General features: G+C 37.9%; 1 protein-coding gene across 2 annotated transcripts in view; it reads left to right on the forward strand.

Moving 5' to 3' along the window:
- clcn6 (chloride channel 6) overlaps nucleotides 1-26,007 on the forward strand; it is a 245,446-nt gene that overhangs the window by 101,594 nt on the left and 117,845 nt on the right. For both annotated transcript variants that reach the window (XM_039756073.1, XM_039756074.1), the window contains exons 10-11: nucleotides 11,686-11,818; nucleotides 13,261-13,374. In XM_039756073.1, coding sequence (XP_039612007.1) covers nucleotides 11,686-11,818; nucleotides 13,261-13,374 — 247 coding nt within the window. The remainder of the gene's footprint in view (nucleotides 1-11,685; nucleotides 11,819-13,260; nucleotides 13,375-26,007) is intronic.

Below are 26,007 nucleotides of genomic sequence, written 5' to 3' on the forward strand. Positions count from 1 at the left end.
ACAGTATATACACATGCTTATAAGCCTAAAAGCTTTTCAGAATAACATAGGTCACAGAGTGGTAAAACAAAGTATAGTAATGACAATAATATGCAAAAAACAGAGGTAAGTTGTAAGTCTTTTCTTCATTTACAAAAAGTCAGTTCTAATTATAAAAATCAAAAGGTACAAGAACTCACAGTGCAAACAACAACAGCATTATTTACTGTATATACCACGTTTTCATACAGTCTAGCGCAAAGTGCTTTACAGAATTATATAAAAGGAAATTAATGAAAAACATAAATAATATTAAGCAATGATATACAGTATGTAACAAAAAAGGTAAGGTTGAATGGTCAGGAGGACAGGAAAAAAAAGAAAAAATCTGGTTAGACTGGAGAATAAACAATATCTGCAGGGGTTCCAAGGACAAAAGACCTTACAGCCTTCACTAGACATTCTGTCTAACAGATGTTCTAAATCAGTCCTTATGGTTTTCAGGATTCACGTGGAAGAAATTTACTGTATGATAATAGTCATGTGGACATCTGAGACACCTGGCATTCAATCCATAAACATGGGGCATCATGGTACCTTGATCTGTAGGTGCAAGTCACTGCCACAAAAAAAAAACTGAAAAGACAGCAGAGAACAGTACAGATTAGTAGGGAATTGCAGAACCTAGAGGAAAATGATAATTGATATAACTGAAAATAAAAATGCTTATATAGTATAATAGGTATACAACTAAAATGTAGCTATGAAAAAGCCATTTTAAAATAATGGGTTTTTAACAGTTTTTTTTTAGAAATTGTTCCACAGTATTAGCCTGGCAAATTTCTATTGGTAAAGTATTCCAAATTTTAGGTGCATAACAGCAAAAAGCTGTCTCACCACATCTTTTCAGGTTGGCTTTTGGAATTATAAGCAGGCCTTCATTTAAAGATCTGAGCTTACAACTTGGAGTGAAAGGGGACAAACATTCCAAATATAGGATGGGACAAGATTATATAAGGTTGTTTAAGGCTTTACAGAAAGTGCATTGTCTGTTTAATTTTTATTTTTTAAATTGAAATCCCTTTAAGTAAGACTTAATTTTGAAAAATTAAAATGATATTAATTGTGATGAATTATAGTAAACACTGCAAATAATTTTGAAAATTGTTTATGGCAGTATTATAATTATATAACTTACATCAATGCTTAATTTACACAGTATTGGTCAAATGAGATTTCCGTATTCTAAGAAATTATGTATATTTTTTATAAGGGCTTGTGCTTTTTTCCCCATTACTGACAATATGAAATGAGTTTAGTTCTGGTGGGTGCAAGTAGTAATTTTGTCCCCTTTCCACTATGTGTACAGATGTTACCTTTGCTTTTTCTGCAGTTTATTTTTGGAAGCATTATTACTTTAATTTTAGTACATGGGTAAAAGTGATTAATATCTGTAGTACCTATAGACAGATAAGACTCTTTATTCTTCCTCTCAGGGCAGTTCTGGAATAGTGGTTGGTGGTATGGCCAAACAGTATATATCACAATATAATCTACTGTATGTGAATATACTTTTCATACTGAATTCAGTTTGGGTGCTTCTGTTGGCCCAATAAAAATAAAGAACTATAAAAATAAGTATTCAAAAATAGATATTCTTCACAGCTCCTTTGATTTCTTAGTGAACAAAAACAAGTCAACCTAGCTAGACTTTATCATTGCCCTTTAAAACTTCTTTGTAAATATTGTTAGGTGAATCTAATAATGATTTTGCATTTCTATGCTGTACTGTAATCAATCATCAATAAGACATAAGATAATTATATAAATAAATATATGTATATGCCCATTTTACTAGTCTTCCTTAGTAATGTTTTGTAAGGTAGTTCATACCGTGTAATGTTTATCTTTTATGAAAGATACGTATATATTTTTTTATTGTCACACACCTGAGTAAGGTTTTTTTTCCTTCTTAAAACAAGAAATATATCTAGATTTCCTTTCTCCAAATTGCAGTTAGTTTCCTTTTGAATTTTATGGTTCTGTAACAATCTCAAAAAAATGCACATTTTTGTTAATCAGTTCGGACAATTCAAAACGATTCTTATATACAAACATACACATATAGCACAGAACTTAATATATATTTAAAAAAATGTATTGTCTATAACAACTGCATCAGATGCCTATAAAAATAATAATAAAAATAATGTAAAGGTCTTAATTCATAAATGCGTAGAGGACAATAAATGAAAAAGTCTCCTTTTCTCCAGTCTATACACAGATATATATATTCATATACACATACTCTGTTCCTTTGTTAAATGTATACAGCAGTAGTACTCAGTTGGTAGATTCTGATCCTGATTTGGAGCCAAACAGAATTTAATCTGAACCATGAACAAAACAGCACAAAGAAAAAAAATAGCTTTATGCAAGCTATCTGTCTACAAAGAACATATTAATAGCGCTTATGTGTATGGTTCAATCACACAAGCTGCAACGCTCTATTTGTGAACTTGATGACCTCTGTGTGAGTCTTCAGACAATGTTAGTAAGCTTTGTCTTAAACATCCATTTCTGTGATTCCTCCGTGTGTGGCAAGCATAGTCTCTACACATTGATAAGTGGTAAAACAGAAATAAATAAAAATGGTGTGCTCAGAAATGTTCAGTACAAAGAAGAGGGAAGTTGACAATGAAAATCTTACATTTAAGTGGACTGAAAAATACACTTTAATTCTTCAAAACCAATGTGCCTACAGTATTTTGCGCACCATAAGGCACACTGGATTTAAAGGCCCACTCACAATTGCGGGGCTTATTTCTGTACTTAAGCCATACATAAGGCGCACCGTATTATTTACGATGCAAAACAAGGTAACAGAAGCAAAACAATGAGTTTAGTTAAACTTTATTATACTACGTATTTAAAAATACACTCACATTGTTTTTTGATCAGTCTGTTGTCACAAATCCATCGAAGTCCTCACCTTCTGTATCTGAATTGAACAGATGGGCAAGTTCGCCATCAAACATGCCGGGTTCCCTCTCATCATTGTCGGAGTCAGTCTCGTTGCCGGGTGGCTGTACAGTCGAAGCAGACACCTCTGCCCAGGCATCCACAATCCATTCACATATGGTGGCGTAACTCACCCGGCGCTGCCTCCCAGTCTTAGTAAAGGTGTGTTCGCCGTCTCTCATCCATCGCTCCCATGACGCTCGCAACTTCTCTTTGAACGCCCTGTTTACACCGATGTCCAGTGGTTGGAGTTCTTTTGTTAATCCTCCCGGAATGATGGCAATCTCCGTATTCATTTGCTTCACTTGTTTTTTCACAGTAGCGGTGATATGGGCACGCATGGAGTCGCAGATCAACAAAGACGGTGATGCATGGAAAACCCGCCCGGTCTCTTCACATACACCTCTCTCAGCCACTCTCTCATTTTCTCCTCGTCCATCCAGCCCTTTGGATTGGCCTTAACGATGACTCCGGCTGGAAACTTTTCTTTTGGCAGCAACTTCCTCTTAAAAATGACCATAGGTGGTATTTTCTGTCCATTACCGTGGCAACCAAGAACAACAGTGAAAGCCGACTTCTCATGCCCCGTGGTGCGTATGGATACCGTGCTGGTCCCCTTTTTCTCCACAGTATGGTTCATGGGGATGTCAAAAGTGAGAGGGACCTCGTCCAAGTTGGTAATGTGGTTGGCTGGATATTTTTGTCGGTAATCTTGTTGCTGCAGTAGGTGCGGAAGATGGTCAGCTTTTCTTTGTAATCCGCTGGCAGTTGCTGCACCACGGTAGTTCGTGCGCGGATGGCGCCTTTTCATAAAACGAAAGCACCAAGACGGACCTCCTTGAAAGTGTTCGAGCTTCATGTCTTGTGCTATCATTATTGCCTTCAGTCGAATGGTGACTGTAGAGACGCTTCTCCCTGCTGCTCTTTGTTCAAGAATCCATTGTTCAAGTTGGTCTTCCAACTCTGGCCACCTCGCCTTGTTCCCGCGGAAACTCTGTTTTGTCTTTTTAACTTGGCGCAATTCATTCTCCTGCTTCCTCCACTTCTGAACCATAGATTCATTGATTTTGAATTCTCTCGCTGCTGCTCTATTCCCATTTACAACCGCGTAACTGATAGCCTGTAGTTTGAATTGTGCATCGTAAGCATGTCTCTTCTCTGATGCCATTTTCAGGGTCCTTAGCCAAACAAATGTTGTTTCACAGCGCACCAGTAGAACAATATACCTACCTGCCGTAGGCGTGGCGGAGGTAAGCGTACGTCTGTACATGGCTTTACGTAATGTTCTGCAATTGGTTTATCGCTGCCAGCGTACGTACCGGTAGTGTATGTATTACTACATTCCTATGTCGGCAGGAAATGGTCCGACAGTCAATCAAGCGGAGCGCTTACTAAAATGTACAACAACATTTTTACAGATTTTGGAACTCAGTGCACACATAAGGCGCACCAAATTTAAAGGCACACCATGGATTTTTGAGAAAATTAAAGGCTTTTAAGTGTGCCTTATAGTGCGCAAAATACGGTAATTTGTCCTGAAACAGTTGCCATTGTAAAGAGCAGCAATGCAAAATGTAACTATCACACGAATACACAAATTTTGAGAAAAAATATATCTAGGTCACTGAGGTACATGCTACAGAATTAAAGCAGCTGAAATCTAAAAGCAGAATAATTAAGACAATGACTTAACTACAGCGTACATTTGAAGCCTTGCCAAGAGTTACATGGGTCTTGGGCAAGCAAAAAAAAACTCTTGTTGCTGAAATAGTAAAAAATGGCATTAGTGAAACTATACAAGCTATGATTAACAGAGAAAAAGGATGAAATTACAGAAGAAATATGTCAAATACCCTAGTTCAGATTCCAGTGTTGCAAGATGATCTGAAGTACTTGCTGAGTATTTACAGTACTTCTGCCATTAGAAAGGGAAAGTTAATTTTACTAGCTGTGGATGAATCAATTAACTTCACAGATAATTAATTCTTTGTTCATTTTTACGGTGAATGAAAGGCAGAGTGTTGTAGGAATGTCTTAGGCCTCAAAACTCTTCATGGCCACACAAGAGGGGAAGATATTTATGCTGAGTGAGAGATTGACCTGAAGCTTGTGGTGTTGATAGCTACTGATGGAGCAATATCTATGACAGGAAAAGAGAGAGGATTAGTGAAATGCTTGAAAGATCACTCAGACCTGATATCCTATCACTGTATAATCCACCAGTTTTGTGTGCCAGTCTATGTGAATTCTACTCAGATATAACAATAGTGAAACCTGTCAGTTATTTGAAAGCATCATCCGCACTACAATATTGTTTATTATACATTCCTGACATTAGTACAACATCTAATGATTACTTCTTCAAAATAATTTTAGATGGCTCCGCATAGGCATGGTATTGGAATGTTTTTTGGTCACTCAGAAAGAATTCCTAACGTTTCTGTCTGAACAAAACAGTGCAAAAACTAAGCAGTTTGTGGAATGAAAAGAAAATGGAAGTTTATGCATTTTTATCTGATGTAACATCTCACTACACTAAACTACTGTACATGTCAAGCTCCACGACAGAAACACCATAATATGTAACCTCATGAAAAGCATTGTTTTTTCTAGAGAAAACTGGAGGGATTTAAATTTGACAGGTGGCTCTGCGTCACTTTCCAAAACTTTTAGCACAAACAAAAGAAAAACCAACTATCAGAATCATGTTGAGTTCCTGGAGAAATTGACTGAAAATTTCAAAATTCACTTTGAAGACGTTAGCTTGAGGAAAACCAGTTCAGCTGTTGATGGAGAACACATTTTCAGTAATAATTGTCACAGAATTTTCCACGGAAGCACAGAAAGTCTGCTGTCGGCCCAGTGCTGCTTCACTGGAAACTGATTCGATTGACCTCCAAGAAAACCTTCACTGCCACCCTGTCACATTTTGGACAAAAATGATTACTACAGAAAATGCCCTTCTCCTGCAAAAATACTGGCCCTTGGAATTCCCAAAATGTTTGGCTTGAACATAATGATGTTATTCAACATTTTCAACATTGAATATGATATGCTAAAAAATTTAAAAAATAACAACTTTTTTTAATCACCAGAGGCCATTTGAATGAGTGTCACCATTTGGTCACCTCACTTTTTTGCCAAATCGTAAAGGCTTGATTACAGAAAGAAGGTGTATTTTTCATTATTAAAACTGGCAATGCAAACCTTCTTTCCTAAGGAAGGCAAGATGAATCCTTCCAAGTAGATAGATGACAATGCAGTTGATTTAAAATAATAAAAAAATAACCATGCTGACTTTCGATAGCTTGAAATACAATATATATCCAAGTGCTCACCTCGAAGAAGGGTATTCAAAAAAACAATCAAACTCCAATGAAATAAATTCTGCTGCAATAATATCACTTCTTTTCAGGTATTTGACCCTGTAGTTCGGATATAGCAGGTTGGATAATGGATGGATGTGTTGAAACTTTTGCCGATTTCTACAGTGTGCTTCCTGACACCCTGTTGTTCTTCCTCGACCACAAAGTCAAAATAACTAAATGTAAAAAGAGCTGTTGTATAGAAAGTACAGTTCCAGAAAAAAGCTTGCTTTTTAAAGAGACACATCACATTTCCCCCATTCCATTTAAGTAATGTTTTTCTTCCTGCAGTGTCTGTGATATATCTTTTGATGTCCTGTTATTACAGTTGTGGAAACCCGGGGTACGCGTAGCTGCCCCAGCCCGACACAGGTGCAACATACAAGACTCTTTATTTGCGGCGTGAAGACGCTTTTCTGTTGCTCCCCACAGCAGCACATTACAAATAAGCACCAGTTCACAGTCTTTCATCGTCATCTTCTCCTTCTCCTCTTGCTCTCTTGGTCATCCTCCTCCACTCTCCTCCTGACTCTTGCAGCCCGAATGGAATGAGGTGGCTCCTTTAAAGCAGACTCTGGGAATGTTCCAGGTGCCTCCTTAATCACACCTGGAATCACCCCCACGTGTGGTGAAAATCTCATGTAGGGCTGTGCCACACTCCAACTCCCAGCGTGCCCCAGCTGCCCAGGAGGGCTGCCACCTAGTGTCCTAAGGGAGGTAGTTTTATTGTAGATGCTCTCTCCCCTGGTCCTTCCATCCAGCCGCCCGTCTCATAGTGTTCCTAGCAGATGTATCATGGTCATATATATTATCATTATTCTAACTGAAATGTCTTGGGTTACATAAACAAGAAGAAAACATCTACAAAGGCAGTCAAAATAAAAAATATGGATGGAAAATTGCTTCATCAAAGGTTTTCGGATTAAGCCCTGCAATGCAGCCTACTAAAAAAAGCTTTTGCATTTGTCAAACTGCTGAAATTAAGTGATTGGAAGAGCAAAGTTTTCAATTTTCAAACTCGCTTTTTCTACAGAAATTGATGTTGGTGGACAATTTTGAAAAAAGTTATTCTAATGAAGAAATATTATTTGTACCAAACAAAACATCTCCCTTTCCATTGCTTTCTATCCTTGAAGGTACATAGCATTTCAACATACATCAAAAGATATAAGAAAGAAACTGTTTAATAATCTTTGAACGGATTGTTTATTGTCTCTTTTAGAAAGGACCTTGATCAACTCCTGCTATTAGCCTTGGGAGATGCAGCTTTTATTTTTCTTTTCTTTGCCATGCTGTTCATCACACCTGCTTTCAAAGGTCTTTCAGCATGTAAGGCTCTGCCTTCCCTCATGGAGTCTCACTACAACAAAAAAATGCAAAATTGACATTTTAACATTAACGAAACAATAGTAGTTGGAGCCCTACTGCCATCCCATTCCGCTGTCCACGATTATTTTTATAGCATGCATTTTTAGCAATACATGTGTTTATGACATAACATATAGCTCAAAGTACTTTATAGCTAGCAAAACAGACAATAGAAAAATATAATAAATATATAAGAACAACATTGTATTTTTATATTGTCCTAATTCATGTATCATTTGCCTCAGTGGGCTTGAACAGGTCATGTTTGATAACCTCTTATCCTTAAACCAGGGGTCTCCAACTCCACTCCTGGAGAGCTACTGTGGCTGCAGGTTTTCATTCTAACCCTTTTCTTAATTAGTGACCAGATTTTGCTGCTAATTAACTCTTTGCCTTAATTTTAATTGATGCACAGCTTAAGACTTGGGCTCCTTAATTATTTATTTTTTCCTTAATTAGCAAACAAACAATATTAAGACACAAAATGTACCAACACATAAACAACAACCCGTGTCCATCACACAATAACTAAAAATAAAGAAAGGTGAAGGCCTCAGTAATGTTGATCTGCTCAGGTCCACAGAACATTTTGACAATGCTCTTAAAAAGGAAAATCAACAGCACCATGGAATTAAATAAGTTTAATTAGCAACAAAAATTGGTTTCAAATTAACAAACTGAAAGAAGTGAAGTTGGTTGGGGTTTGAGGCCCCAACTCAGTTGGTCTTCCATTGGCTCACTTCACATCAAATTTATGTTTTTAGGTACCGTTTAAGGAAAAAATCAATTCAGCGGTCAGAGTCTCAAGAAAAGTCAATCAAAAATAAAGGGAAATAGTTAATTAGCAGCATGAACTAGTCACTTATTAAGAAAAGAGTTTGAATGAAAACTTGCCACCACAGTAGCTCTCCAGGACTGGAGTCGGAGACCCCTGTCTTAGACTCTCTATGAAGATAGGATAAAAGGGAACAAATCTTGGAAAGGGTATTTCAAGGAAAAGTTCCCTTCCAGGTAGGTTGGTTGCAATAGGAAACAAAACTAGACAGAAAACATGTGGGCATATTCCTTATAGATAATATTAGTGCATTTTTTTACATCTGGCTTTATGTTCAAGCCCAAGTGGTTGTTTATTTCTAACCACATTACTTTTCCTGTTGGTGCTAATTAAAACTTCAGTTTTTTCCTTATTTAACACTAAAATTACCAGAGCCTACGAAAAAACTCGTAAATCCGTCCCACCTTAAATCGCTTCTTAAATCCCTTCACACCTCCCCGCCAGCGTCCTTTGTCTTCTAAATGTGCTGATAAAGAGAAGCAAGCAGCTGGCTATTCCATCTCCCCACCAATTTAGTATAGATCGTTATTTGGAACACACGCATTTCATGTCTGTTTCGTTTCTACAGTAATCTGTGTAAACACATTGTTAAAACAGAAACGTTTTTTATATTCTAGTAGTAGATGACAAAATGTAGGCATAAACTATATAATGTATGAAGCCTGAAGTCCAAATATCAAAGAAATATTTTAACAAAAGGTACAAATATAAGACAACAATTGCGCTTTTATTCAAAAATATAGCTGCAGAAAAAAAAGCCGCCTTAACATATGACGTTGACACCCACTAACTAGGACCGCCTCTGTGGCGCAATACATTTGGCTACTGACTGGGAATCGAAAGGTCGCAAGTTCGATTCTGCAGTGTTCCGTTTTAAGAAGTAAACTGCTCTTAGTCTTACTATTTTAGAATAAAAGTATACATTTGATTTCAGTCTGTAACAGCCGGTGTAATTTATGATCCTTATAAACATTAACTTTGTTTTTTTTTTTTATTCACTTTTCATTCTCTCAGTCGTGTTCAGAATCAATCCATACAACCCCATCTGACACGGCTGTTTTCACATAAAGACGCGCTATAGCTCTGCAGTGTACCACGATGCATACTAACGCACTACCCCCCCCATAAGGGTTCTGACACACAAACGCTGGTGAAGCTGCCTTCTTCGTATCTCACTGTCACTTGATTTTCTTTTTATTCAGTTTTATTGAGTGTTCCTGCCAGTCCCCGCATGTTGCTGTATGCTGTTTCTTTTGTACTCCAGGACATGCAGAGGAGAGAATGGTAAAGAGCAGTAACTTCGGCGCTATATGCAATCATCAGACACTCCCCATCTGCCCGTGTCGCTCAAACACAGGAACATATGTTGGTGTAAAAGTATAACAAAAGTGCACTTTTATTCAAGTGCACTTTTTCCATTGCCTTTTCCTGTAAGAAGCAATGTACGCACTTTTCTCTATGCTGTGGTTTCTGTTACACACCTGAAAGAAAGAGACAATATATGTAAAAATATCATCGCACTAATGCAATATTATTTGAAAACGAACAGCGTCAGATCGGGTGTGAAGTTATGCAGGAACTGGAAATTCTCTGATGTGGGATCAGTTCTGTATGGTTGTGGGCGTGGGTGTGAGTGGTGGACATAACTGGGAATTACTGTGAATGTGCATGGTGTTTTGAGATAATGAATAGAGCTGCAAATTACAGGGAATTCTCAGATGTGACGCTGTTCGTTTTCAAATAATATTGCATTAGTGCGATGATGTTTTTACATATATTGTCTCTTTCCTTCAGGTGTGTAATATTTGAATTCATATTGAAATAGCATTTGACAATTTGTAGGGATGGAAATGCAGGTCTAAATCCAAAATACACCTTACTGAACGATTACTGAGGCCAAGTTCAGAAGAATGCTTCTGAGCAGATCAACTTGGACTGCGCAGCAGGGCTAGTCATATGCTTTCCACATTTTTAGGGGTACGTGCCGTTCGTGTAGCTCCCTGCAGTCTTTTATTCATTAGTGTACCGCATGTACGAAGAGCTTTAACCCAACACAGGATAGTGTTACGAGCGGGAACAGCTTTATTTCTGTGGATGTTGAAATGGCAACGAAACTCACGCTGAACTGCGGTAATAGATTGGTTATTCTTGACAAAACGGCTCCACGGCTCCATGGCTTCAACTAAAAAGAAAATAAATACATGCTAAGACTTCACGAACCTAATGCCACCTACCGCACATCTGTCACTCCACCTAGTGGTGAGTTCTAGCCATTTCAAAGATGTCCGTCCTTTCTGCCTCACCCTGTATGTAAGATGTATACTTCTTAATTGCATATGAACATTCAGATTTAGCCATAGCAAGTTGAAGATTATGTGAACTAAGCAGATTTTTTCCTCTACCAGCTCTTTGTCTTGTTTGTTGTACAGATTTGAGGGCAGCTTCAGCTGATAACTCTTCACCTTTTTTTTCCCCATCTCCACAGTTGTACCACTTGACTAATTTCTACCATTGTTTTTTTTTGGTTAAATCGGTGTACTGCATACAAATATCTACAAAATATTTTACCCACAAATATTTCTACATTGTATGCCGGTCCATATTAAGAAAATGTTATTCAAGAGGACCTGCTCATCCAAAGTCTTGTGTAAAAACTCTAGCCATTCCAGAGTTTTGGAAGTGGAAAAGTACTGTCTGTGGGTTGGTTTCCAAGCTGGTAACACATATGTGTTAAACATGTTTCTGAATGTATAGAAATGCATAGAAATAATTGCTCATATCCTTGTGAGCTATTCTTATAAAGAATGTTTTTCAGTAGGAAGCAGCATGGAAAAGCAAGACTATGGGAGATATAAATAAATGCAGCCACATAGTGGAGGAGTCTTGATATTTCATTAGTGCAGTAATGTTATTTAATTTAATCAAACAGAAAAATAATCACCCAATTTAATGTATTGAACCATCATATATTGATTAAAAAAAAATATATGAATGACCTTACAAAGTACATTGATGAAATAATTTGAAGCTAATCGTATCCTTGTAATAAATTACATTTATTTAGTCTAATTTCCAAAATTTACTGAAAAAGTTGTTTTATTTTTATTTTGCTGTCAGAGACAAGAGGGATTTTGTGTCAGCAGGAGCTGCTGCTGGTGTAGCAGCTGCCTTTGGAGCACCTATAGGTGGGACATTATTTAGCCTGGAGGAGGGATCATCTTTCTGGAATCAAGCTCTTACCTGGAAAGTGGTGAGTAGCTTTTCTCTTGCTTCGAGTGCTTTTTCTAATACTTTATATGCTACACTGGTAAACTGGTATACCCTTAAATTTTACCAAAACATTGTGAAGTTGCTTTTTTTTTATTTACACAAACCACATTTTTTAAGTTACTGCTCATTGCCAGACTAAAAACTAACTAGCATGTTAACACAAAAATGGCACAAGAAAAGAAGACTCAGATGATGTCTTTTACTGCCTTACACAGTTAATATTAAGGGACAATTAAAGGCCTGGCATGTATGTTTTATCATATGTTACAGGGTTATGTGTCAGATACCAATGCAGAACCAAACACATCTGTCACTTGTCTAGTAAAGCAGAGATACTTCATTATTTCTGTGAAAGTAGTAGTAAGTACGTAGCACAGAGTACAGTGCAATTCTTACTTACATGTCTAACCAACATGCAACATGTTGCTTCTCTGCCTCCATGATCAACAGGAATGTATTAAAATGTGTAAGTTCATTTCACTTAATAGAAAACAATCAGCTTGCCTAATGTACATCTTATCAGTTGTTCAGTTATGCTTTTGTTCGTGTTATATCTGACCTATATGATAAAGTAGTTTTGAATGACCTTTGCCAAATTTACATAAATATGGAAGCTGACTCTATTAGCAAAGATGTTGTCAATTTGTAAAAGTCATGACAGTCTTGTAGTCTACATCCAATTATCATTTGATATTTAAAACAATGTTTTAAAGTCATCATTTCATTACTTCTCATCTACTTCTTAAAAATTGCTACTTCATTTTATTTTCTGCTTCTTCTGTTACCAGTGAATGCATAGGTTAAACGTAGAAGACTGCAACATAAAGATTCCAGTACATTAAACTATGTTGACATTGTGAATGACTCACACTTTATCTTTGATAACAGCTTCTGTATTATTATATCTCATCTAAAACTTGCTTTAGTTATAATTGCCTTTCTTACAATGTTAGTATTAATATATTAACAAAAGCAGTTTTACCATTACCTTAAATGCTACTAAGAGCAAACTTTTTTGTGACATGCTGGTTATACACAAAATGTACAATGAATTTTGCTCTTGTACTTTTTATTACTTTTTACTAATAACTGACTAAATTGTGTCTCTCTTTTTCATCCTTCTTTACATTAATTGTCTTTTATTCAATGTGCATTTTTACATTTGAGGTGATCTGTCAGTCTTTATATTATAATATAAATATGCTTCTGTCATATTGTATGGAAGCCAAAGCTAGTGTAGCTATGCATAAGCAAATACTGTATGTCGGTATCTTGAAACTAAACAATACATTTTCTTATTTAAATTTCCTTAGAACTTGCCAATTAAAGTACATTTGTAACTCTTTATATAGTAATTGTATTGCATATTACTATCTAGTTAACCTTTAAATAGATCATCTTTCTTTTAATTCTCATCTGCAGCTCTTCTGCTCCATGTCAGCTACCTTTACTCTTAATTTTTTCCGCTCAGGGATTCAATTCAGTAGCTGGGGCTCTTTCCAGCTTCCAGGTTTACTGAACTTTGGTGAATTCAAGGTGAGTGAACCTCTGGAATTTCCTCTTCATGATTTCTTTAAACTCTGGGAATGATTTTCCTTTGTGGCATGTGCATTGTATTGATCACTGTCTTCTGTTTTAGTTCTTTTTTTATAGTTGGGGCTGTTCATGTGACTTGTACTCATCTCAAATAACATATTGCCTCTTTAACACTAGAATTCCTGAAGCCTATGAAAAACACAGTCCCAGTCCACCTTAAATCCCTTCACACCTCTACCATGGGCGTCTTTTGTCTTGTAAATGCGTTGATCAGGACAAGCAGACTGCTGTCCCATCCCCTTGGCTTGACGGAGCTCAGCTTGCGGACAAAAAGTTCTCCCAGCTCAATCCAAGGCTCCTTATCTGTGTGTGAGGTTCCTGGAGTTGCATAGGAAAAATAATACAGTATATCATTATTTGGAATACATGTATTTCATTTGTGTTCTGTGTCTACAAAGTCACTGTTAGGAAGTCACTGTGCACTGGGGAAATTAGTAAGGACTGGGAAATGGCAAATATTATTCCGTTATAGGAAAAGGTTGATCAGTTAGTTCCAAGTCCCTGTCGACCAGTAAGATTAATGTGCATCATAGGTAAATAACAGAGGCATTGAGAAACGGTTAGTTAAGTAAAGTACTCCTCCAAAATTCATGGGGGATACATACCTAGAGCACCCCCGAATTGTGAAAAACCACAAATTTTGGATGTGGTTAAAACAAATGCCTATTAAATATGCCCCCAGAACACTTTAATTTAATTTCAAACTCAGCTTAATACGTTACCTAAAAATAAAGAATGTAAAAGTAAACCTATAAACTGTACTGCTATGTCTCCGTAGTGCTAGAATGTAAAATACCGATGTTACCGCTATATGTATTGTAATTCATGCAAGTGCGTTTTCATTGCCAGAAGCCTTAGAAGGTGCAGGGCGTTTCGGCAGCATCTTGGGGCTTTAACCGTTAAACTGCCACATACTTGGAGGTTAATGCATCCCTGGACACCAAATACTTTTTTGCTGCACTTTAAATAAATGTCACAATTCACAAAGAAAAAGTGAAATTTTAATGGAACACATTTTTTTCATGCAAAGAGCATCACAATTACTGCAACAATGATCATTTTACACACTGCTAATGAACTTTAAAAACTACTGAAACAATATGTACAAGGTGCAACTGACACCATAGATGAAATTCATTAAATCACTGAGCCAACTGCGCTTGAACTGGCTGCACTCAAGCACATAGAGGTAAGCGCTGATGCTTGCAGGCTAGTCTAGTGCAGCAGCTCAATCCCAGGGACAATGAGGCTGCAGTGCTGCAGACTGTCACGCCTGGGTCACAGAATTGCACAGAAACACAGGAGATTTTAGAGACAGGAACTTTATTCACACATTTCAAACAAACATGTCTCTTTCAGAAGTAAAACAAGCTCAGTATGCAGTTAGTTCTTGATTAAAGAATAGACAGACATCATAGGGGAGCACAATGGGAGCAGGAACCCCAACATGAGCAGAGGATGTATGGGGGAGGAGAGAGAAACAAAGAAATCAGCCAGCCAAAAAGAACAGGTGCTGTTCAGGCTTTTAAGTATGCGTAGTGTCGCGTGAGAAGCATATCGCGCAACAGAGCAGCCGCATGTAAGCCCAGTAAGTAAGGATGTAATGTGTAAGTATTGTTATCAGCATTTTTAAGAGGGTTTTTTTGAGGAGCGTCCGTGTCTTCTAGGGGTGTGTTCAGCCCTCCTGTTCACAAAGGGCTGGCAGTGGTCATGAGCTGGCTGCTCAACAAATGTGCGGCACTGACTGCTTAGCTCCTCTGTGCTCGCAAATGGCACTGGGAAACAACTATAGCCAGTTGTAGCGGTTTAAGGATTAAGAGGAACAAAACTGAAAACACAAGAGCACTCAGCTGGAGATGCATCACAGTCAATCAGCAGCAACGAGAAATGAATAATGCTGTAGCGGTCCAGTGCCGCTAAGATTCACACCGTCAAGAAGATGGTGATTTATTTATTTTTTGTGGTGGAGATTCCAGGGACGCACCTAGTCTTGGCCCGACCCGCACGCACTCACAAACAGACACAAAAGCAAAGCAAACTGGTAATCAAACAGGAAATAAAGAATGTAATGAAAACAAATGAAATAAATGAAAACAACGATACCACCCCGTTCCCCTTACGGAAATTACACATTAAATACAAAAAAGCACAAACAAAACACACACAGTAAATCATGAGAAACGTTTATGAAAAACGGCAACGTGTGAAATGTAATGATGAAAATAGATAGTCCAGAGATCCGCACGTTGAATGGGAATATAAAGATAGTCCTACCGCTAGTTCCTGAAATGGTGAAGATGGGTGGACGGGTTCAGGGGCGCTCCTTTCTTTATAGGATGGCCATGAATCTACTTACAGTCCTTGCGTCCACAGGAAGATGGCAGACAATCCAGATGCCAACCACGAAACGATCCAGGACAAAATGAATAAGTACAGGTAACCCAACAGAAGGAAGACAGACAGGAACTTGAAATACAAATTACAAAATCTTTTTTTTTTGCTTTTGGTCACCGGCCCCCTTTTTAAAAGCCACGCTGACATCCTTTGACCCCAACAGCCCCAGCACCTTCAGCTGAAGACCAATCCGAGTCACTGCAGGAACTGGGAGTTGCAGTTTCAAATTCTATTGGCTACTTTCACCATCCTAAGCCGCATTTTCCTCTACAGTTGCTTCCTGTTCTCTCTACAGTACAGTATTGCCACGAAAAAAGCCATAAAAATTGCAGAAGATATTTGCGGTTTCCGCTAACAGTTATTAGAAAAATCCACAAATGACTGAGGCTGCGAACTCTGAACCGCGACTTTGCAGGGGTCTACTGTATAGGAGTTTTACTGAGCAGTCAGCATGAGTTCTAATGGGTGAGTTTGTGTTTTACTAACATGCTGAAATTCTATGAGGAAGCAAAGAAAGAATATGAACAGATTTGTGCTTGATTTTATTTATTTAGATTTTCAGTCATTCAGTCCGTCATTATCCAACCCGCTATATCCTAACACAGGGTCACAGGAGTCTGATGGAGCCAATCCCAGCCAACACAGGGTGCAAGGCATTTGATTTTCAGAAAGCGTTTAATAAGGTTCCACATGAGAGGCTGAGCATCCAACTGAAAGAAGTGTGAGTTCGGGCTGTAGTGTGTAGATGGGTGCAGAAGTGGGTAAAATGCAGGAAGGAGAGGGTTATAGTATGAGGAACTGTATCAGGATTGGGTGATGTTTAGAGTAGTGTCCCTCAGGGGTTAGTGCTAAGGCTGCTGATATTTTTAATATACAGGGATGAGCAAATGTAGGTTTACAGTTGTTCATATGGATAAAAAAATGCAAGTGATGATTATTACAATAGCTTTATTAACTCAATGGTTTTATTAACTTTTTTAACTCAAAAGAGTGACACAATGGCACAGTACACTTAGGTGCAATCTCGTATTTGCTCAAATTGCTGGCCTTCATTATTTACACATTCCTGTTATCTACAGGGTGGTCCAGATCTAATTAGGCAGATCCAGATCGTCTGGATGACTTTGATTTATGCGGGGACAATTCCAGTTCGGCGCAAAGAGACTGAGGAAGAGAGTTCCAGAGTTGAGGGGCCATAACACTGAAGGACCTGCCTCCCAGGGTGGAGAGTGTAGTGCGTGGGACAGTAAGGAGATTACTGCTCGAGGGCCTGAGAGAGCGACAATGAGTATACAGAGCTAGGAGCTGAGTGAGGTAGAGCGGGTCACGGTTATGTAGGGCTTTGAAGGTGAGAAACAGGATCTTGAATTTAATCCTTGATGGAATCAGTAACCAGTGAAGCTGGGAGAGAACAGGGGAGATGTGAGCAAAACACTTTGTGTGGGTGAGGACTCTGGCTGCGGAATTCTGAATCTACTGTAGCTTCTGTATAGTTTTTGCAGTGAGGCCAATGAAGAGGGAATTACAGTAATCAATGTGAGACATTATGAAACAATGAACCAGAGTTTGAGCATCATTAAAGGACCGAAATGGATGGAGGCGGGCAATATTATGGAGATGATAGAATGAAATTTTGGAAGAGACCAAATGTGTAGCTCAAAGTTAAGTGATGAATCAAACAAAACACCAAGATCTCTGACAACAGGAGCAGGTTTGACAAACATACCATCAACAGAAGCAGAGAAGTTGGATGTCTTAGAAAGTTGGGAGTTTGGGCCTACCAGTAACACTTCAGTTTTATTGACATTAAGTTTGAGAAAGTTATTTTCCATTCATAGCTTAAGCTCAGTGATGCAGTCAGTTGAGTGTGCTGGGATGTAAATCTGTAGGGGAGTATGTACTAAGATATAACTGTATATCGTCTGCATAACAGTGGAAGTTAAGGCCATGTCTGAGAATAATCTGACCCAAACGAAGGATATAAAGTAGAAAAAGTAATGGCCCAAGGACTGAACCCTGAGGGACACCATGCGACACAGGCGACTTGAAGGATTTATATTGGCTGAGTGTGACAAACTGTTGCCTATTAGAAAGATATAATGTGAGCCATTGATGGGCAAAGCCAGAGATCCCTATGGCAGAGAGACATGATGGGAGGATTTCATGATTAACAGTGTCAAATGCTGCACTTAAGTCAAGATGGAGGAGAATATTAAGTGAACCGTAATCTGCAGACCAGAGAAGATCATTAACTACACAGAGAAGAGCTGTCTCAGTGCTGTGCTGTGTGTGAAAGCAAGACTGAAAAAGCTCAGAGTGTATTGTCTACAAGAAAAGCATGGAATTGTGTAGCAACCACACGTTCCATCACCTTAGCCAAAAAAGGGAGATTAGAGATAGGCCTGTAACTGGAGAGAGAAAGAGGATCCAGGTCAGGTTTTTTAAGGATTGGGGTAACTGCATCAGTTCTGAGTGCAGTAGGGACAGAATCTGAAATGAAGCATGCATTTATCAATGAGGCAACAGGAATACTAATTATGGATGAGCATGTCTTTAGCAGAGAAGTGGGGGTAGGATCAAGCAGACAGGAGGAGGAGGAATTAGACATATTAAGTTCAGAGATGGAGAGAGAATCAACAGGCGAGAAACAAGTGAGTCTTGATGATGGAGATGGCAGATCGGACTGAGTTAGTGATTGTGGTGTGGAGGGAAAACTATGCTAGATTTGATCAATTTTAGTATCAAAGAATGTAAGAAAGACTGACACTGTTCAGCTGTAATGGGGCATGCAAGAGGCGGGTGCTGGAGGAGCTTATTAACACTTCTGAAAAGAGTTTTAGGCATAGACCTAGCACCATTTATGAGAGAGGAATAATAGTTGGAGAGAGCACTGTTAAGGACATCCCTATATTTAAGTATGTGCTCAGTGTAAAGCTATGATTGAACTATGAGCCCGGTTTTCTTATAAAGCCGCTTAAGACGCCGGCTAGTGGCTTTCATAGTTCTGAGCTCATAGCTGTACCAGGGACAGGAGTGGGTGGCTAGAAACTGCCTAGTTCTTAAGGGAGCAAAGTTATCTAGCAGTTGGGAAACACAGTTTTTATAAAAGGAAACCATGTTTTCAGGAGAGGAAAGACTATGCAAGCCAAAAAGAGCAAAGACCGAAGGGAAGCAGCAAACAAATTAGAATTAATAGACCTAATATTGCTATAAGAGACAGACTTCTTTTCAACAGAAGTAGTGGTAACAATGCTAAAGTTACATTCAATAAGCTTATGATCAGAAATACCAAAGAGTGAACCTGAGACAGAGACATTATTCAAGCCATTTGAACAAAGCAAATCAAGAATTTGACCATGAATATGAGTGGGAAAATCAACATGTTGTGTCGTCAGAATATTCCAAAGTTGAAATGAACTCCGCTATAAGAGAGCAGTTGATATCAACGTGAATATTAAAGTCACCAAGTACAATTACAACATGGCAAGGAGATAAGATTACAGTGAGAAGTTCATTAAATTCAGACAAAGTTCACCAAAGATTTTGGAGGATGATTAACAGCAGCAGCACAGGAGGAGAGGAAACCAATTTCACAGGAATATATTCAAAAGATGTGACTTCAAAAAAAGGAGAGTTCCTTCATTATTAAGGTAGATCTGTAAACCACATTGAGGCCACCCCCTTTTCCTGTTAACCTGGGCTTAGATATGTGGCTGTATTCAGGAGAAGACAGCAAGTTTAAATGTGAGTAGTTACTAGGTTGTTGCAAGTTTCTGTAAGAAGAAATGTGTCCACTTCCTTCTGGGAAATGAGGTCTTTAATCAGCGAGGTCGTCTTAGTGATGGAGCGAGCGTTCAGTAGGGTGAGCCTAATGTTAGCCGGGAGAGTAGGGCGCAAGCACTGAAGAAGACGAAGATGGTCCATGTTTATTCCTTGGACGGCCTTAGTGTTATTCCAGTGAGATGTCCACATAGCTGGAATTGATGGGTCTGAGTCATAGATCTGCAAGGGGCCTCTTTTAGACCAGTGAATATAGCGAGGACACTGTGTAATTTCAGGTGACTGGCAAAAACTATACGTCAGGGAGACCAATCGTGAATGAAAGTCAAGATGTTTAAGTACAGATGGAGAATATATGAGCTGTATTGCCAAAAAGTAGAAATGACAACACAACTCCAAACCAGAGACAGAATGGGCTCAGATTATCCAGACACCAGTGGACACTGCCAGGAGCAAACAGAATGCACACACCATGCTAACTCCAGCTACACACGTTAGCCAAGCCCAATTTCACTGCATTACCAGCTAGAAAAGGAAAAGCATAGCGGGCAGACTGCACATTTGCAGTTCAGACTGGCTACTGCAAACGAAGTAAGAGTAGATACATACTTGCTGCAAAAGCAGTAACAGAAGAGAAGGAAGACAGCTCGCACTGGACTGAAGCAGGTGTGATCTAGGCTATTGCCAATGACATTCGTATAATAATAAGCTAAATACGAAAAGAGCAGTCAATCAAAAGGTGAAGGTGAAAAAGTCCAATGGGACTAAATAAAACAAAACAAAAACAATGACTTCGGTGAGAAGTGGCAACCAAACATGCACAGCGTACTCTGCAGGAGATGAGTTATAAGGAAAGAATAAATGAGTTGAACATTTTCAATTTAAGCTTCAAGGAGATAAAGAGGTAACACACTTCAATTGTTTTAAATTTCTGAAAGGATGTAGTACAGTGCATCAAGAATTTTACTTAAATGAGTGCAAAAAGATGGGGGAGCAGTGGGAAACTTTGGCACAAATGTTAGGAAATTTTTCTTCACACAGAAAGTCATAGATACATGGAATAAGTTTAGTAAGTATGATATAAAGTAGTATAATAAACTGTAGGAATTCAGGGACATTCCAAACTCGACATGATGTTGCTTTGGAGGAATTAAGTGGGTAGGATTAGCAAGCTTTGTTGGACTGATTGGCTTGTTCTCAGTAAACTTTTTCTAAAAACTTTAATGTTTATTTAGGAGTGTGTAATATTTCTAGATGTCAAAATTATTGTAAAATGTGCTTTACCTTGTGTATTGTGAGGTTTGCCATTGAGGCTGTTGCTTTAAGTAGTTTCAATGATGCCAAAATGGAGAACACACTATTTATTTCTGGAACAAAATATTGCTTCATCATTTATTAGTTATCTATATATATATACTAGCAAAATACCCGTGCTTCGCAGCGGAGAAGTAGTGTGTTAAAGAAGTAATGAAAAAGAAAAGGAAACATTTTAATAATAACGTAATATGATTGACAATGTAATTGTTTTGTCATTGTCACGAGTGTTGCTGGCATATATATATATATATATATATATATATATATAGCAAAATACCCGTGCTTTGCAGCTGAGAAGTAGTTTGTTAAAGAAGTAATGAAAAAGAAAAGGAAACATTTTGAAAATAACGTAACATGATTGTCAATGTAATTGTTTTGTCATTGTTGTGAGTGATGAGTGTTGCTGTGATATATATATATATATATACATACTGTATATATACATATATATATATATACATATATATATATACATATACATATATATATATATATATATATATATACATATACATATATATATACATATATATATATATACATATCCATATATATATATATATATATATATATATATATATACAAATCTACATATACACACATCAATCAATCAATCAATCAATCAACATTTATTTATATAGCACATTTTCATACAAAGAAATGTAGGTCAAAGTGCTTTACAAAATGAATAGAAAAAAATAGAAGACACAATAAAAAATAAACATAAGTCAACATTAATTAACATAGAATAAGTAAGGTCCGATGGCCAGGGTGGACAGAAAAAACAAAAAAAAAACTCCAAAAGCTGGAGAAAAAAAAAAAAAAATCTGTAGGGTTCCAGACCATGAGACCGCCCAGTCCCCTCTGGGCAATCTACCTAACATAAATCAAACAGTCCTCTTTGTATTTAGGGTTTTCATGGAAGGACCTGATGATGATGGTTACGTAGACTTCTGGCTTTCAGTCCATCAATGTTGGTGCATCATGATGCTTTGAGTAGGTGGTGGTGGCGCAGGCCGCCACCACAAAGAAACCGGAAAAAGAAACCGAAGAGAGAGTAGGGGTCAGTACGGATTTTGGAGCCACTGTGAATAGTTATTATGAAGAATTGAACATACAGAGTTCAGTATTAAGTTAAAGTGAAGTTATAAAAAGGCCATTTTAAAGTAATGTGTTTTCAGCAGTTTTTTAAAGTGCTCTACTGTATTTGCCTGGCGAATTCCTATTGGCAGGCTATTCCAGATTTTAGGTGCATAACAGCAGAAGGCCGCCTCACCACTTCTTTTAAGTTTAGCTTTTGGAATTATAAGGAGACACTCATTTGAAGATCTAAGGTTACCATTTGGAATATAACGTGTCAGGCATTCCGATATACAGTGGTGTGAAAAACTATTTGCCCCTTCCTGATTACAGCTGTACTTATCAATAGCACCTGATGACTCGGACTCTTTCACTCAGACTCTTTCGATACACTAACACAATGTCTTACTGGTATTTCTGAATGGATGAATAGTAATTTTCTCAAACCAAATAAAGAGAAAACTGAAATTTTAGTAATTGGCAATAATGGATTCAATGAGGTTATCAGAAATAAACTTGATGCATTAGGATTAAAAGTTAAGACGGAAGTAAAGAACTTAGGGGTAGCTGTTGACTGTAATCTGAATTTATCAGACCACTAGGACAGCATTTTTTCACTTAAGAAACATAGCAAAAGTTAGACCTCTTAAATCATTGAAAGATGCTGAGAAATTAATTCACGCTTTTGTTTTCAGTAGACTAGATTACTGTAACGCACTCCTCTCAGGACTATCCAAAAAAGACATAAATCACTTACAACGAGTGCAGAATGCAGCTGCTAGAATCCTAACTAGGAAAAGAAAATCCGAACACATTTCTCCAGTTTTGATGTCACTACACTGGTTGCCTGTGTCATTTAGGATTGACTTTAAAATACTGCTTATGGTTTATAAAGCCTTAAATAATCTCGCTCCATCTTATACAGTGGTGTGAAAAACTATTTGCCCCCTTCCTGATTTCTTATTCTTTTGCATGTTTGTCACACAAAATGTTTCTGATCATCAAACACATTTAACCATTAGTCAAATATAACACAAGTAAACACAAAATGCAGTTTTTAAATGATGGTTTTATTATTTAGGAGAAAAAATCCAAACCTACATGGCCCTGTGTGAAAAAATAATTGCTCCCTTGTTAAAAAATAACCTAACTGCGGTGTATCACACCTGAGTTCAATTTCCGTAGCTAACCCCAGGCCTGATTACTGCCACACCTGTTTCAATCAAGAAATCACTTAAATAGGAGCTGCCTGACACAGAGAAGTAGACCAAAAGCACCTCAAAAGCTAGACATCATGCCAAGATCCAAAGAAATTCAGGAACAAATGAGAACAGAAGTAATTGAGATCTATCAGTCTGGTAAAGGTTATAAAGCCATTTCTAAAGCTTTGGGACTCCAGCGAACCACAGTGAGAGCCATTATCCACAAATGGCAAAAACATGGAACAGTGGTGAACCTTCCCAGGAGTGGCCGGCCGACCAAAATTACCCCAAGAGCGCAGAGACGACTCATCCGAGAGGTCACAAAGACCCCAAGACAACGCCTAAAGAACTGCAGGCCTCACTTGCCTCAATTAAGGTCAGTGTTCACGACTCCACCATAAGAAAGAGACTGGGCAAAACGCCTGCATGGCAGATTTCCAAGACGCAAACCACTGTTAAGCAAAAAGAACATTAGGGTTCGCCTCAATTTTGCTAAGAAACATCTCAATGATTGCCAAGACTTTTGGGAAAATACCTTGTAGACTGATGAGACAAAAGTTTAACTTTTGGAAGGCAAATGTCCCGCTACATCTGGCGAAAAGGAACACAGCATTTCAGAAAAGAACATCATACCAACAGTAAAATATGGTGGTGGTAGTGTGATGGTCTGGGGTTGTTTTGCTGCTTTAGGACCTGGAAGGCATGCTGTGATAGATGGAACCATGAATTCTACTGTCTACCAAAAAATCCTGAAGGAGAATGTCCGGCCATCTGTTCGTCAACTCAAGCTGAAGCGATCTTGGGTACTGCAACAGGACAATGACCCAAAACACACCAGCAAATCCACCTCTGAATGGCTGAAGAAAAACAAAATGAAGACTTTGGAGTGGCCTAGTCAAAGTCCTGACCTGAATCCAATTGAGATGCTATGGCATGACCTTAAAAAGGCGGTTCATGCTAGAAAACCCTCAAATAAAGCTGAATTACAACAATTCTGCCAAGATGAGTGGGCCAAAATTCCTCCAGAGCGCTGTAAAAGACTCATTGCAAGTTATCGCAAATGCTTGATTGCAGTTATTGCTGCTAAGGGTGGCCCAACCAGTTATTAGGTTCAGGGGGCAATTACTTTTTCACACAGAGCCATGTAGGTTTGGATTTTTTTTTCTCCCTAAATAATAAAAACCATCATTTAAAAACTGCATTTTGTGTTTACTTGTGTTATATTTGACTAATGGTTAAATGTGTTTGATGATCAGAAACATTTTGTGTGACAAACATGCAAAAGAATAAGAAATCAGGAAGGGGGCAAATAGTTTTTCACACCACTGTATAAGTTGGAGCGAGATTATTTAAGGCTTTATAAACCATAAGCAGTATTTTAAAGTCAATCCTAAATGACACAGGCAACCAGTGTAGTGACATCAAAACTGGAGAAATGTGTTCGGATTTTCTTTTCCTAGTTAGGATTCTAGCAGCTGCATTCTGCACTCGTAAGTGATTTATGTCTTTTTTGGATAGTCCTGAGAGGAGTGCGTTACAGTAATCTAGTCTACTGAATACAAAAGCGTGAATTAATTTCTCAGCATCTTTCAATGATATAAGAGGTCTAACTTTTGCTATGTTTCTTAAGTGAAAAAATGCTGTCCTAGTGGTCTGATAAATTCAGATTACAGTCAACAGCTACCCCTAAGTTCTTTACTTCCGTCTTAACTTTTAATCCTAATGCATCAAGTTTATTTCTGATAACCTCATTGAATCCATTCATGCCAATTACTAAAATTTCAGTTTTCTCTTTATTTGGTTTGAGAAAATTACTATTCATCCATTCAGAAATACCAGTAAGACATTGTGTTAGTGTATCGAAAGAGTCTGAGTCATCAGGTGCTATTGATAAGTACAGCTGTGTGTCATCAGCATAGCTGTGGTAACTCACGTTGTAACCTGAGATAATCTGACCTAACGGAAGCATATAGCTTGAGAAAAGCAGCGGACCCAGGATAGAGCCTTGTGGAACACCATATCGGATATCATGTGTCTTTGAGATGTGATTACCACAACTCACAAAGAATTTTCTACCTGCCAGATAGGATTCAAACCAATTTAAGACACTGCCAGAGAGGCCCACCCATTGACTAAGGCGATTTCTAAGAATATTGTGATCAATGGTGTCAAATGCAGCACTCAGATCTAAAAGAATGAGAACAGATAAATGGCCTCTGTCTGCATTTACCCGCAAGTTATTTACTACTTTAACAAGTGCAGTTTCTGTGTTGTGATTTGTTCTGAAGCCTGACTGAAATTTATCAAGAATAGCATGTTTATTGAGGTGGTCATTTAATTGCAAAATGACTGCCTTCTCTAGAATTTTACTTAAGAAGGGCAGGTTAGAGATGGGTCTAAAATTTTCAAAGGCAGAGGGGTCAAGATTATTTTTCTTGAGCAGGGGTTAACTACAGCAGTCTTAAGACAGTCTGGACAGACCCCTGTATCTAATGACGAATTAACTATGTCCAGAATATTGTCAATTAGCGCGCCTGATATTTCTTTGAAAAACCTTGTTGGTATTGGGTCAAGGATGCAGGTGGAGGGTTTCAGCTGAGAGATTATACTATGTAATTCAAATACATATACATACACACACATATATACACACAAATATATATATATGTACATACACACATACATACACACATACATATATATATAAACATATATATACATATACATATACACACACACACATATAAACATATATACATACATATCTACATATATACACATATACACACACACACACACA

The sequence above is a fragment of the Polypterus senegalus genome, chromosome 6, assembly GCF_016835505.1.
Source record: "Polypterus senegalus isolate Bchr_013 chromosome 6, ASM1683550v1, whole genome shotgun sequence".
Classification (NCBI taxonomy): domain Eukaryota; kingdom Metazoa; phylum Chordata; class Cladistia; order Polypteriformes; family Polypteridae; genus Polypterus; species Polypterus senegalus.